Below are 13886 nucleotides of genomic sequence, written 5' to 3'. Positions count from 1 at the left end.
CTTCAGGGGGATTCTGTTGTTCTGGCACTTAGCGGCTCTCCAAAGTGCCATAACAGCAGAATCCCCCCTGAAGTGACCCCATTTGGGAAATGACACCCCTCTGCGAATTCATCTATGGGTGTAGTGACCATTTACCTATCTACCTACTTTCCAATGTAAAATCTGGGGTTAAAACAACATTTTAGTGGTAAAAATGTAACTATTTTTTCTTCACTGTCCAATGGTATAATTTTCTATGGAACAGCTGTGGTGTCAGTATGCTCACTGCACCACTAGAAGAATTCATTCAGGGATGTATTGTGTAAAATGCAGTCACTTTTGGGGGCTTGTACTGTTCTGGCACCTCAGGGGCTCTGACAATGTGACATGTCACCCACAAACAATTGCAGCAAAATCTGCTCTCCAATATGGCACTCCTTCCCTTCCGAGCTCTGCCATGCACCAAAACAGTGGTTTACCCCCACATATGGTATGTCAGCATACTCAGGACAAACTGCTCAACAACTTTTGGGGTCCAATTTCTCCTGTTACCCTTTGGGAAAAAAATTGAGGGTGAATAGATCATTTTTTGTAGAAAAAATATGATTTTGTATTTTCACGACTCTACCTAATTAACTTGTGTGAAGGACTTGGGTTTTCAAAGTGCTCACCACACATCTGGATAAGTTCCCTAAGGGGTCTAGTTTGCAAAATGGGGTCACTTGTTGGGGGTTTCCACTATTTAGCCATGTCAGGGGCAGGGCCACCATCAGGGCATTACAGCCGTGACTGGCGTATGGGGCCAGGTGAGCAGAGGGGGCCCGCATCGGGCCCCCTCTTACCTGCTCACCGGGCCCCTACCGGCAGCCGCAGGCTGAACCGAGCCCTTAGCGGCAGCCGGCGCTACAGCAGTACGCTATGGACATGCGGGCCCGCGCCCGCACGTCAATAGTTAACAGCCGCCAGCCGCAGCGTGCAGGTCGCCGGCATCTGACGTCATTGTCAGTCGCCGGCGAGTGCACAGTGCAGCTGCGTGGAGAGATCAGGAGCGCGGCAGGTAAGCAGAACTTTTTTTTTTTTCTATTGAGAGCGGCGATCCGGGGGGGGGGGGAGGGTTCGACAGAAGGCTGGACACAGAGGGGGCAGTAAAGCTGGACACAGAGGGGGCAGAAGGCCGCTGGACACAGGGGGACAGTAAAGCTGGACACGGGGGGGGCAGAAGGCTGGACACAGGGGGGCAGTAAAGCTGGACACAGGGGGGGCAGAAGGCTGGACACAGAGGGGGCAGAAGGCTGGACACAGGGGGGCAGTAAAGCTGGACACAGAGGGGGCAGTAAAGCTGGACACAGAGGGGGCAGAAGGCCGCTGGACACAGGGGGGCAGTAAAGCTGGACACAGGGGGCAGTAAAGCTGGACACAGGGGGGCAGAAGGCTGGACACAGAGGGGGCAGTAAAGCTGGACACAGAGGGGGCAGTAAAGCTGGACACAGGGGGGGCAGAAGGCCGCTGGACACAGGGGGCAGTAAAGCTGTACACAGGGGGGGCAGAAGGCTGGACACAGGGGGGCAGTAAAGCTGGACACAGGGGGGCAGAAGGCTGGACACAGAGGGGGCAGTAAAGCTGGACACAGAGGTGGCAGTAAAGCTGGACACAGGGGGGCAGAAGGCCGCTGGACACGGGGGCAGTAAAGCTGGACACAGGGGGGGCAGAAGGCTGGACACAGAGGGGGCAGTAAAGCTGGACACAGGGGGGGCAGAAGGCTGGACACAGGGGGGCAGTAAAGCTGGACACAGGGGGGACAGAAGGCTGGACACAGAGGGGGCAGTAAAGCTGGACACAGAGGGGGCAGTAAAGCTGGACACAGGGGGGGGCAGAAAGCTGGACACAGAGGGGGCAGAAAGCTGGACACGGGGGGGGCAGAAAGCTGGACACAGGGGGGGCAGAAAGCTGGACACAGGGGGGGCAGAAAGCTGGACACAGGAGGGGGGGGCAGAAAGCTGGACACAGGGGGGCAGAAAGCTGGACACAGGGGGGGGCAGAAAGCTGGACACATGGGGGGCAGAAAGCTGGACACATGGGAGGCAGAGTGCTGGACAGAGATGGGGCAGAGTGCTGGACAGAGATGGGGCAGAGTGCTGGACAGAGATGGGGCAGAGTGCTGGACAGAGATGGGGCAGAGTGCTGGACAGAGATGGGGCAGAGTGCTGGACAGAGATGGGGCAGAGTGCTGGACAGAGATGGGGCAGAGTGCTGGACATAAATGGGGCAGGATTGGAAACAGATGGGGCAGAATGGAGACAGATGGGGCAAGATTGGAGACAGATGGGGCAGGATGGATACGATGGAGACAGATGGGGCAGGATGGGGAGATCATATGGGGCAGAATGGATACTCATGAGGGCAGGATGGGAGAACATATGGCTGGAGCCTGGAATGAGACACACGGGGGCTAGGATGGCGAATATTACCATAGGGGCTAATTAAGGGATATTATTATTGCAGTGATGTATTTATTTTATTTTTTGAGTATACTGTTTTAAATGGGGGGGGCGGTCCTGTTACTGTGTAGAGTGATACTATGTTGCCTTCTTCATGTGGTGTAATGTAGAAGTTGGGAAAATTAAGTAATGTGTTCTACAAGCGGAACTCGAGATAACTGTTTTATTTCCTGCAGAGACGAGTCCTGGCTGGATGAAGTGATGGCGGTCTGTGCTGGATGAAAGATGAAGGACTTCACCTAGAGACGTCACTGGTGAGTCAGTGTTACCTATACACTGACACTATACACTGTATACTATATACAGAGGTACTGTGTACAATGTCACCAGTGATCACTGTATTACCTATACATTATATACAGAGCTCCTGTGTGTAATGTCACCGGTGATCACTGTATTACCTGTACACAGACACTGCTTACTAATTACAGATCTCCTGTGTATAATGGCACTGATGGTGATAGTATTGTGGTTTTTTTTTTTATTACTGATCAGTATTGTAGTATTCTACCCCAAGATATTAGGACCATCCATAATTTGCATAGTTTTAGGCGCTCGCTCAAAACACATTTGTTCAGAACGGCCTATCACATTCACTAATCAAAGTTATGTTTGTGTGTGTGTAGCCCATTCACTATCCCCATCTATTCCCCACCCCCTGAAGATGGCTGGACCATCATTGTAAATACATCATTGTAAATACACACCTGTGCTTTGTATCTCCCCCACCTCATTGTAGATTGTAAGCTCTCACGAGCAGGGTCGTCTTATTTTGCTTTAATTATTGTATTGTTAACGTTGTTACTTATGACTTTTGTGTTTGAAACTGTTAAACTGTAAAGCGCTGCGGAATATGTTGGCGCTATATAAATAAAGATTATTATTATTATTATTATTATTCAGTCATTGGTGGTAATATGTGGTCTGGTCATGGTGTAGCGGTATTTGTTCCTTGTATTTTATATTATTCGATCACTGTGGTGGTAATATATCATCTGGTCATAGTGCTGTGGTATTTGTTCCTTGTATGTAGTATTATAGGTCATTTTAAAAATTGAAAAATAAATAAAAATATACCTAAATTGTATTGCATATTTTAACAAATATTTAGTAGGTTACAGTAGAGTAGGGCCCGGCCAAAAGTGTCTACCTTGTTGTGGTGGCGGCTTAAAAAATCTTTTGGCCAAAACAAAAGCTGCCAGCTATATGTGTGATCTGGTGATGGGAACTGTCAATGTGTGATAGGTGAGAAGTGGAGATTTTCCAAGAGAGAGCGGTGGTACTGTGGACAGTTCGTGGGGTGGAGCCTGGAGGCGGTGCTGGGGTGGAGCCTGGGCGGAGTTTCAAGGGGGCCCCGAAAATTTTGCCAGTACGTGGGCCCCGAAATTTCTAGTGGCAGCCCTGGTCAGGGGCTCTGACCACGTGACATGTCACCCACAAACAATTCCATCAAAATCTGCTCTCCAATATGGCGCTGCTTCCTTTCCAAGCTCTACCATGCATCCAAACAGTAGTATTCCCTCACATATGGGGTATCGGCATATTCAGGAGAAATTGCACAACAAAATGTATAGACCATTTTCTCCGGTTACCCTTGTGAAAGTAAAAACAAAATTAGTTCTAAAGGAAAATTTTTGTGAAAGAAAAGTAAATATTTATTTTTTCCTTCCACATTCCATTCATTCCTGTGAAGCACCTGAAGGGTTAATAGGCTTCTTGAATGTGGTTTTGAGCACCTTGAGGGGTGCAGTTTTTAGAATTCTATCACTTTTGGGGTATTTTCTGTCATATTGACCCCCCAAACTCACTTCAAATGTGATGTGGTCCCTAATAAAATGGTTGTGTCAATTTTGTTGTAAAAATGAGAAATCACTGGTCAATTTTAACCCTTATAACTTCCTAACAAACAAAAAATTTTTTTTTTCCAAAATTATGCCGATGTAAATTAGACATGTGGGAAATGTTATTTATTAAAGGCAACCTGTCACCCCCAAAATCGAAGGTGAGCTAAGCCCACTGGCATCAAGGGCTTATCTACGGCATTCTGTAATGCATTCTGTAATGCTGTAGATAACCCGCAGATGTATCCTGAAAGATGAAAAAAAGAGGTTAGATTATACTCACCCAGGGGCGTTCCGGTGCGTTCCGGGTCCGATGGGCGTCACCGGGCCTCTCTGACGTTTCCCGGCGGCTGCGCACTGCAGTACTTTGCTCTGCCCTCAACAGGGCAGACAAAGTACGCCTGCGCCGGAGCCGTAGCTTGAAGGCAAGAAGAGGACATCATCGTAAGAAGATGGGAGGCGCTGGACCAGATCACGACGCCCATCGGACCGGACCGCAGCGGGACCGCCCCTGGGTGAGTATAATCTAACCTCTTTTTCTCATCTTTCAGGATACATCGGAGGCTTATCTACAGCATTACAGAATGCATTACAGAATGCTGGAGATAACCCCCGCTTGCCGGTGGGCTTAGCAAACCTTCGATTTTTGGGGGTGACAGGTTCCCTTTAACTATTTTGTGCGATATGACTCTCTGATTTAAGGGCATAAAAATGAAAATTTTGAAAATTTTCGGCATACTGTATTTCCATTTTTTTTTACAAATAAACACAAGTTATATCAAAGAAATTTTACCAGTATCATAAAGTACAATATGTCACAAGAAAATAATCTCAGAATCACCAGGATTTGTTGAAGTATTTTAGAGTTATGACCTCATAAAGTGACACTGGTCAGAATTGAAAAAACTGGCCAGGTCACGAAGGTAAAATAAGGCTCTGGAGCGAAAGGGTTAATATTTAGCTGCACAACCTTTTGAGGCAATCACTGCAATCAAACGATTCCTGTAACTGTCAATGAGACTTCTGCACCTCTCGACTGATATTTTCGCCACTCCTCAAGAGCAAACTGCTCCAGTTGTCTCGTGTTTGGAGGTTGCCTTTTCCAGATGGCATGTTTCAGCTCTTTCTAAAGATGCTCAATAGGATTTAGGTCAGGGCTCACAGAAGGCCACTTCAGAATAGTCCAATGTTTCCCTCTTAGCCATTCTTGGGTGCTTTTAGTTGGGTGTTTTGGGTCCTTATCCTGTTGCAAGACCCATGACCTGCGACTGAGACCAAGCTTTCTGACATCAGGCAGCACATTTCTCCCTAGCATCCCTTGATAGTCTTGAGATTTCATTGTACCCTGCACAGATTCTAGACACCCTGTGCCAGATGCAGCAAAGCAGCCCCAGAACATAAAAGAGCCTCCTCCATGTTTCACAGTAGGGATGTTCTTTTCTTGATATGCTTAATTTTTCCATCTGTGAACATAGAGCTGATGTGCCTTGCCAAAAAGTTCCATTCTTGTCTCATCTGTCCATAGGACATTCTCCCTGAAGCTTTGAGGATTATCAACATGTAGTTTAGTTTATTTTAAAGGGTGATGAGCAAGGCAATCTTTGCGATATGGAAAGCAGAGAAGATAGTGCCAAGCATGTTCATGGTGGAGATCTTTTGAGCTGCCAGTTGACCACGAACAGTGCTCCCAATACATTGTGTCTGCAAACTATTCCAGCTAGATCTGCATTCAAACAGCTAAATGGTGCTCCTTCCCTTCTGAACACTGCCATGTGCCCAGAGAGTAGTGTACAATCACATGTAGGGTATTGTGAGAAGTTGGAAAATAGTTTGTGAGATCCATTTGTTTTCTATTATCCTCTGTGAATAATTCCAAAGTTATCACCACATAAAGTGACACACGTCAGATTGTAAAAATGGGGCCTGATTAAGAACACAAAACTGGAAGAGGTTAAATCAGAGGATTCTGGACACTACTGTAATCAGAAACTGACTATAGACAATAACATCTACTGAAATGCTCAAACTGAACAGTCTCCATCAGTAATAAATGAGCAGCTAGTGGTGAAACCTCTCTGGGGTAATTAGAGCACGGGGCTCGGTGACTTCACAATCTAAACTATCGGAAGCTCCAATATTTTCTGTCAGATGAGTTTCAAGAAGAAATATTACACATTTAAAGAGAACTGTGTATAATAGTGCAGAGCGGAGATGTCTTAAAGGGAACCTGTCAGCAGGATTATGCTTTAAGACTACAGACACTGTCAGGTCGGTGCCGTCATACTGATTACACTGATGCCTGGTGATGAAATCCGTCTTGTGGTTGATGTTTAATTTGTAGTTTTCAGCTAATGAGATTCTCGTGTTTCAGGGCGGGGCTGTGGGCGGGGCTTTATGTGGTGCTCTGATTACATATTCATCTGTATTGACTTATGACAGGTTACTGATCCCTCACTACATGGGACGACAGTCCCTCTGCCTTTGGATTCTCGACCCCCTGGCATAACGCGTGGTCCTGATCGCTGCCATGGAGAACTGATGTCATCATGACGACATCCGGGTCTCTAAGACCCGAGAGGCTTCCTGTCATGCGCAGTGATGATCAGGAAGGCTCTCAGATCAGTGTATAGAAGGAGAATGTTGTGGTCTAGAGGCAAAATGGTGATCATGGTAATACGGCCGGACTACACCACCGATAAAGCAGCCACAGCCGGTGACTGAGAAGAATCTGTGACTTCTCTGCATTTAGTGGTTGCTACTCACCTGGGAAGCCATATGTGGGAATCTCCTCTTTACACCGCTCATCCCCCCTCACATATGTCTCTGTAGTATTAATATGGGTCAGATCTTCACCCTGAAACAAATATTGTAAAAGTCACCGACAGATGGAGAAGTCACATCTATGATCAGCTCTAATCCTGCCATCTCCACCGTTCTCATTACACAAGTATAAAACATATAATACTGGTGGATAAAACAAGACTGAGCACAAGACCTTCACCGGCGTCTACACATCATAGGGGAGATCTCCTGACACCTTCTCTCCATCTACCTGATGATCTTGAGGAGCATTGGGATCTTCTTGGTTACAGTCCTGTGGAAGAAGAGGATGGGGACATCTCTCTGGTGTTGTCCTCTTACTGGATAGATCTGGAGGAAACACATACAGGGAGTGAATTCATTCTTTACATACAGATAATTATAGGCCGTGTGTATTTAGTCCTGTCTATTACCTGGAGATGTGAGGGGCTGGGGAACCTCCATTATGACGTTCTTGTACAGATCTCTGTGTCCTTCTAAATACTCCCACTCCTCCATGGAGAAATAGACAGCGACATCCTGACACCTTATAGCAACCTGACACATACAATGATACCGTCATCCCCCGATCCCTTCATAGTGTTACTGTATAATGTCCCAGCATTCCCAGCAGTGTCACCTCTCCAGTCAGCAGCTCAATCATCTTGTAGGTGAGTTCTAGGATCTTCTGGTCATTGATGTCCTCATGGATCAGGGGGTGAGGTGGAGGCCCCGTTATTGGGCTCAGGGGTCTTCCCCATCCCTCAGACACAGGGTCCTGACAGCGATCACTAGAGGTCTTCTTCACCACTGTGTAATCCTGGTAATGGAGAGACACATTAATAAATCTCACTACAGACATTTCCAGAGTCCTCACCTCTTCAGTTCTGTCCATCTGTTACTCCCATAGATAAGAATGATGTAATGTGACATCATCAGAACCTCTCACCTCTCCAGTAAGCCGGAAGAGGATCTCTAGGGTGAGGTGTAATATCCTCTCCGCCATCTTGTCTTTGTCCATATCCATCTTTGATGGGTAAATCAGGAAAATGTTCTTTTGTAGAAGATCTTCACTGAGAGGATCCGATTGTCACGCTCACGCCCTGACTGGTGGACGTGAGCTCGGGGGGTTTGTGGCCCCACTGTGCCACAAACCAGACTACCCTGGAAGGGGCGTGACTATGACAGCTGCCTGGGTTTTCACTGGAGCCTCGGATGGTGAGGTCAGGCTTGTGCAGCAGGCAGCTGCCAGGTGCTACTCCAGGGTGGTGTCTGGCTGTGGTTGCTGATCCCACTTGGGAGACAGGAACACCAGGATTGGTGCGGGCATTAGGCAGGACTGGCAGAAGAGCACGGCTGGAACTCAGACGAGTAGGCTGGCAGAGACACGGCAGAGAACACAGGACTGGCTAGGACAGCAGGAACACAGGACTGGAAGGCAGTGCAGGAACGGCAGGACTGGCAGGAACACAGGATTGGGAGGCACTGCAGAGAACACAGGACTGGAAGGCAGGAACCGCAGGACTGGCAGGAACACAGGATTGGTTGATGTGGTATTTGAAGGAACAGGTAGGGGCCTGTTCACACTGGAGGTGCAGGTACAGATATGTAGTTTGGAGGAACAGGTAGGGACCTGTTCACACTGGAGGTGCAGGAGCAGATATGAAATATGGAGAAACAGGTAGGGACCTGTTCACACAGGAGGTGCAGGAAAGGAAACAAGCAGAAAGGAATGAGGTATGAAGAAACAGGTAGGGACCTGTTCACACAGGAGAGGAGTGCAAGACTGCAGATAGGAGTGGAAAAGCAGCAAGAGATAGCGTAGCAACAAAAGCTGAGCAGAGCCACAAAGAATGTGGAGAGAAGCTGCAGCAAGAGATACTGCAGAAGCTAAGCAGAGTGGAACCGCAAGAATTGCAGAGAGGAACTGCAGAAAGATAGTTTCTGCAGCAACGGGAGCGGAGCAGAGTAGAATGGAGCAGAACCGCAGGAGTGCGGAGCAGCGGTAAAGCTACCAAGATACAGAGCAGGCAGAGCCGCAAGAGTGCGGAGTGTAAGCAGACTGAGAACACAAGGAAAGACACAGCAGGGAAGGAAGCCACAGACAAGGAGACAGAGATAAGACTAAGTACAGACAAGGCAAAGGAACAAGACACAAGGACAAAGACACAGGGACCAGGATATACTGCCTCCTGGAGGGCGGACAACAAGATCAAGGCAATAGCACAGAGAAAAGCCTCCAGCGAGGGAGAAACTCAGAGCAGGACCTGGCAAACTCAGAAGCAAGAAACAAACTGAGCTAACACATTGCACAGGCCCAGACCACAGGGTGTAGCTGCACTATATACAGGAGGCCTCTTGATAATTGGTCAGGAACTGATTAGACAGATGCACCTTATTCCCATAAGAACTAGAGAGTTCAGGTGCCGGCCCCCTATACACATAGCCATGAGGCATGCAGAGAGCAGAGACACAGAACATGGAGCTGGCATGAAACAGAAACCATATCATGACCTGGAGCAGTGGGTAAGATAGTGTGAGAGATGTGAGGCCATGACGTGATGCCAGCAGAGTTGTTACACCGATATTGTAGAGACCTGAATGAGAAGATGAGCCGATGTAACATCATAAGAATCCTGTGTAATTATACAATTACTGGAGATAATAAGGGAAACATATGAGGAGATTTATTATTTTGCAGTATTTAGTTTCCTTCTTTACATCTACTAATAAATCCTATATATTTAGGCCACAGACAACAAGCAGTTTCTTCCTCGGAGTCGGCAGCTGAATACGTTTCTCATAGACTCATCTTCCATAACGCTAATTCTCATCGACCCTGGAATCGGCATTAGCAATACTGCAGAAGATATTCATTACACGTGACATGAGAAATAACTACTTCATGATGAGGACGACATCTTCATCTTCTACTACGGCTCTAGAGACATATTTGGCCAGAGTCGGTCACTGACTCCATCACCACCGGCCGTCTATATGAAGGTTTCCCATCTTCCCCGCACTGTAATCTTCTATCACGTTTGATCTCAGGTCTGATTCACACACAGAAGTTTGTTTATAGCCTAGGAAGGGGGTAATACCCATGGAGCTTCCCTGGCTAGTAATATCAGCTCACAACTGTATACTTAGTCTTTAGTGGCTATTAAAATGAGGGACCCCCCCACCAAAAAAAGTGACATAGGGTCCCCTTATATTTAATAACCAGCAAAGGCTATGCAGGCAGTTGTGGGTTCATATTAATAGCCTAGGAAGGGGCCATGGATACCGCACCCCCTCCAGTCTAAAAACATCAGCTCTCAGCCGCTCCAGAAAAGGCACATCTCTAAGATGCACCAATTCTGACACTTAGCATCTCTGTTCCCACTTGCCCTTTAGTGGATATCGCTGAAATTGTGATGATGGGAAGGAGAGGGTAATAACTACCACACCCCACCGAGCCCTGTCAATTCTTAGGCATCATAGCAACCAAGTGGGCTACCGTTATGGATGATACACTCCTGCCTATCCAACTATCGTATGGTAAATATCTCATAGATCCTGGGTTCATTAGAATCTGCACCAAGAATGAGGATAAGTGAGTATTTATTAATTGTCGGTGGTCGGAGGTAGTCAGTGAGGTGGATGGTACCATATTGTGCATGTAGGGGGCAGTACTATGGGAACATTAGAAAGCGGGGGGATGGCAGTACTGTGAGGACATTATCGTGTGTATGTGGGAGGCCACTATTGTGGGAACTTTATACTGTGTGTGGCGGTATGGCGGTACTATGAGAAGATTATACTGTGTGTGGGGGTATGACGGTACTGTAGGAACATTATACTGTGTGTGGGGGTATGTCGGTACTATGAGAACATTATACTGTGTGTGGGGGTATGGCGGTACTGTAGGAACATTATACTGTGTGTGGGGGTATGTCGGTACTATGAGAATATTATACTGTGTGTGGGGGTAAAGCGGTACTGTGAGAACATTATACTGTGTGTGGGGGTATGGCGGTACTATGAGAATATTATACTGTGTGTGGAGGTATGGCGGTACCGTGAGAACATTATTCTGTGTGTGGGGGTATAGCAGTACTGTGAGAACATTATACTGTGTGGGGGGGTATGGCGGTACTATGAGAATATTATACTGTGTGTGGGGGTATGGCGGTACTGTGAGAACATTTTTCTGTGTTTGGGGGTATGGCAGTACTATGAGAACATTATACTGTGTGTGGGGGTATGGCGGTACTATGAGATTATACTGTGTGGGGGTATGGCGGTACTATGAGTATGAGAAGATTATACTGTGTGTGGGGGTATGGCGGTACTAAGAGAAGATTATACTGTGTGTGGGGGTATAGCGGTACTATGAGAAGATTATACTGTGTGTGGGGGTATAGCGGTACTAAGAGAACATTATACTGTGTGTGGGGGTATAGCGGTACTAAGAGAACATTATACTGTGTGTGGGGGTATGGCGGTACTATGAGAACATTATACTGTGTGGGGGTATGGCGGTACTATGAGAACATTATACTGTGTGTGGGGTTATGGCGGTACTATGAGAACATTATACTGTGTGTGGGGGTATGGCGGTACTATGAGAACATTATACTGTCTGGGGGTATGGCGGTACTATGAGAACATTATACTGTGTGGGGGTATGGCGGTACTATGAGAACATTATACTGTGTGGGGGTATGGCGGTAGTGTGAAAATAACTTTTTTACGGGAGATGCCAGTACTGGGGAAACATTATACTGTGAGCGCCATCATATCTATATATATATAATTGTCTAAGGGTTTTCCCGTCTGTCTGTCTTTCTGTCTGTCTGTCTTTCTGTCTGTCCTGGAAATCCCGCATCTCTGATTGATCGAGGCAGCCAGGCCTCGACCAATCAGCGACGGGCACGGTATCGACGTAGAAATCCCGCGTCTCTGATTGGTCGAGGCCGCCAGGCCTCGGCCAATCAGCGACGGGCACAGCGACGATGATGTCATAAAGGACGTAGAAATCCCACGTTTCTGATTCAGCGACGGGCACAGTATCGACTTAGATATCTTAATGGCTGCCATGGCGACGATGATGTCATAAAGGTTGCCTCGACCAATCAGCGACGGCACAGTCTGCCGCGAATTCTGGAATCATCATTGTCCATATACTACGGGGACATGCATATTCTAGAATACCCGATGCGATAGAATCGGGCTACAATCTAGTATATTACATAAGGGGTGTAAAAAGGAGAGTCATAAAATTGACTCCTCAGGGCTGTGCTGCATTTGTACAGACTGCTATCTGCCGTCCAGACGGGACCATGTGACATCAATGGGAAGAGGGAGGGTTTCCGGAGGGAAGAGTCTAGAGGGTGCACCTGGTCAGGAGACCTTGATAACGCAGTTACTGATATTATAAAGGCCAGAGCCCAAAAGGCAAAACAGATTTGGCGCCAAGCAAAGGAAAGGGGTGCGGGGAAGAATCTGAGGTACCAGCTCATGGTAAAGTGCCCGAGGCAGCTGGGTGTGGGGCAGAACCTGCTTACAGGGCATAATGGGGGCATTACACTGTGTGGGGCCAAGAAAGGGGCCCTGTACTAGGAGAACAATTCGCTCCCTCACTTCCTGTCCTCCATAGTTGGCTCGTATGTATCTATTACAGGAAACAGAACAACAACGTTATGATTCTTATAAAGTGGCAACAACAACCCCAAAAGCGTCTCAGTGCAGAAGGGGTTAATGTCCGCGCTCAGTAATGGGGAATCTCCACATACCTCCACCTGCAGAGCCGAACTCCACATATATGGCTGCTCTGTGCGCACAGGACCTGTGATGAGGTCACAGGAGGGAGGAGTCAGGGGTCACGTGATCCGTAGTGAAGACGCTACATGGAGACTTCTCCTCAGTCAGTGACATTTCCGCCATTATTCGCCCTCAATACTGGCACAATTACCTCGCGCCGCCTTTTCTACACAATGTTATGTGTGGAATGTAACGTGTGATTTCTCTGGAGACAAATAGACCCCACACATGAGGGAATTATTACCGGTTACCGGACGTCTAGTATATGGCGGCATATGATTGTGCTATCGCCTCCACACCAGGAGCTAAAATGCCGAAATCTCGCTTATTTACCCCCTTCCAGTGTCCGGCTAAGGGTCTTATACGGCCATGCCCCTCTACAGTCACTGTGGGGGTTTGTTAATAGGATGGAGGGCGGCGTCCATGCTTGGACTTCAGAGAGAGTAATAAAATCACAGCTCACCTTCCCGATCCTTTCCCCCTAACACCTGACCTGTTTAGCCAATTACCTGGAGATAAATGGTTTTACAGACTTAGGCCGGCGTCACACTCAGCGTAAGACAATACGTTCCGTATATTATGGCCGTAATATGCTGATAAGTCCCCAAAAAAGTGGTCCGTAGCTCCTTCGTAGGCAGGGTGTGTCAGCGTATTTTGCGCATGGCATCCTCCGTATGTAATCCGTATGGCATCCGTACTGCGTGTTTTTCTCGCAGGCTTGCAAAACCGACATACGGCTATACAAGGGATCCATGTGTAAAAAAAAAACATAAAAACATATATACTGTCTATATATATATATGTCAGTAGACACATATATGTATATATATTATTATTTCATCCAGCGCTAGATAGCTTTAAAGCCGGTAATTCAATTGCCGGCTTTTGCGATCTCTTTCCTAAACCCGACATGACATGAGACATGATTACATACAGTAAACCATGTCATATCCCCTTTTTTTTT

General features: G+C 47.3%; 1 protein-coding gene across 3 annotated transcripts in view; it reads right to left on the bottom strand.

The window, feature by feature from the left end:
* The window catches only part of LOC138662842 (oocyte zinc finger protein XlCOF22-like), a 35636-nt gene extending 22685 nt beyond the window's left edge, over positions 1–12951 (bottom strand). Inside the window, exons 1-6 of one of the 3 annotated variants that reach the window (XM_069748819.1) lie at positions 12895–12951; positions 8067–9714; positions 7758–7937; positions 7552–7675; positions 7371–7468; positions 7082–7172 (exon numbers count right to left, since the gene is read on the bottom strand). In XM_069748819.1, the coding sequence (XP_069604920.1) occupies positions 7082–7172; positions 7371–7468; positions 7552–7675; positions 7758–7937; positions 8067–8144 (571 nt within the window). In that variant the 5' untranslated portion in view covers positions 8145–9714; positions 12895–12951. The remainder of the gene's footprint in view (positions 1–7081; positions 7173–7370; positions 7469–7551; positions 7676–7757; positions 7938–8066; positions 9715–12894) is intronic. The other 2 variants (XM_069748818.1, XM_069748820.1) reach the window with 2 other exon arrangements.
* Between the last annotated feature and the right edge of the window lie 935 nt (positions 12952–13886).

The sequence above is a fragment of the Ranitomeya imitator genome, chromosome 2, assembly GCF_032444005.1.
Source record: "Ranitomeya imitator isolate aRanImi1 chromosome 2, aRanImi1.pri, whole genome shotgun sequence".
NCBI lineage: Eukaryota > Metazoa > Chordata > Amphibia > Anura > Dendrobatidae > Ranitomeya > Ranitomeya imitator.
The sequence above is the reverse complement of the archived record's forward strand: the minus strand, read 5'-3'. Positions and strand labels throughout refer to the sequence as shown.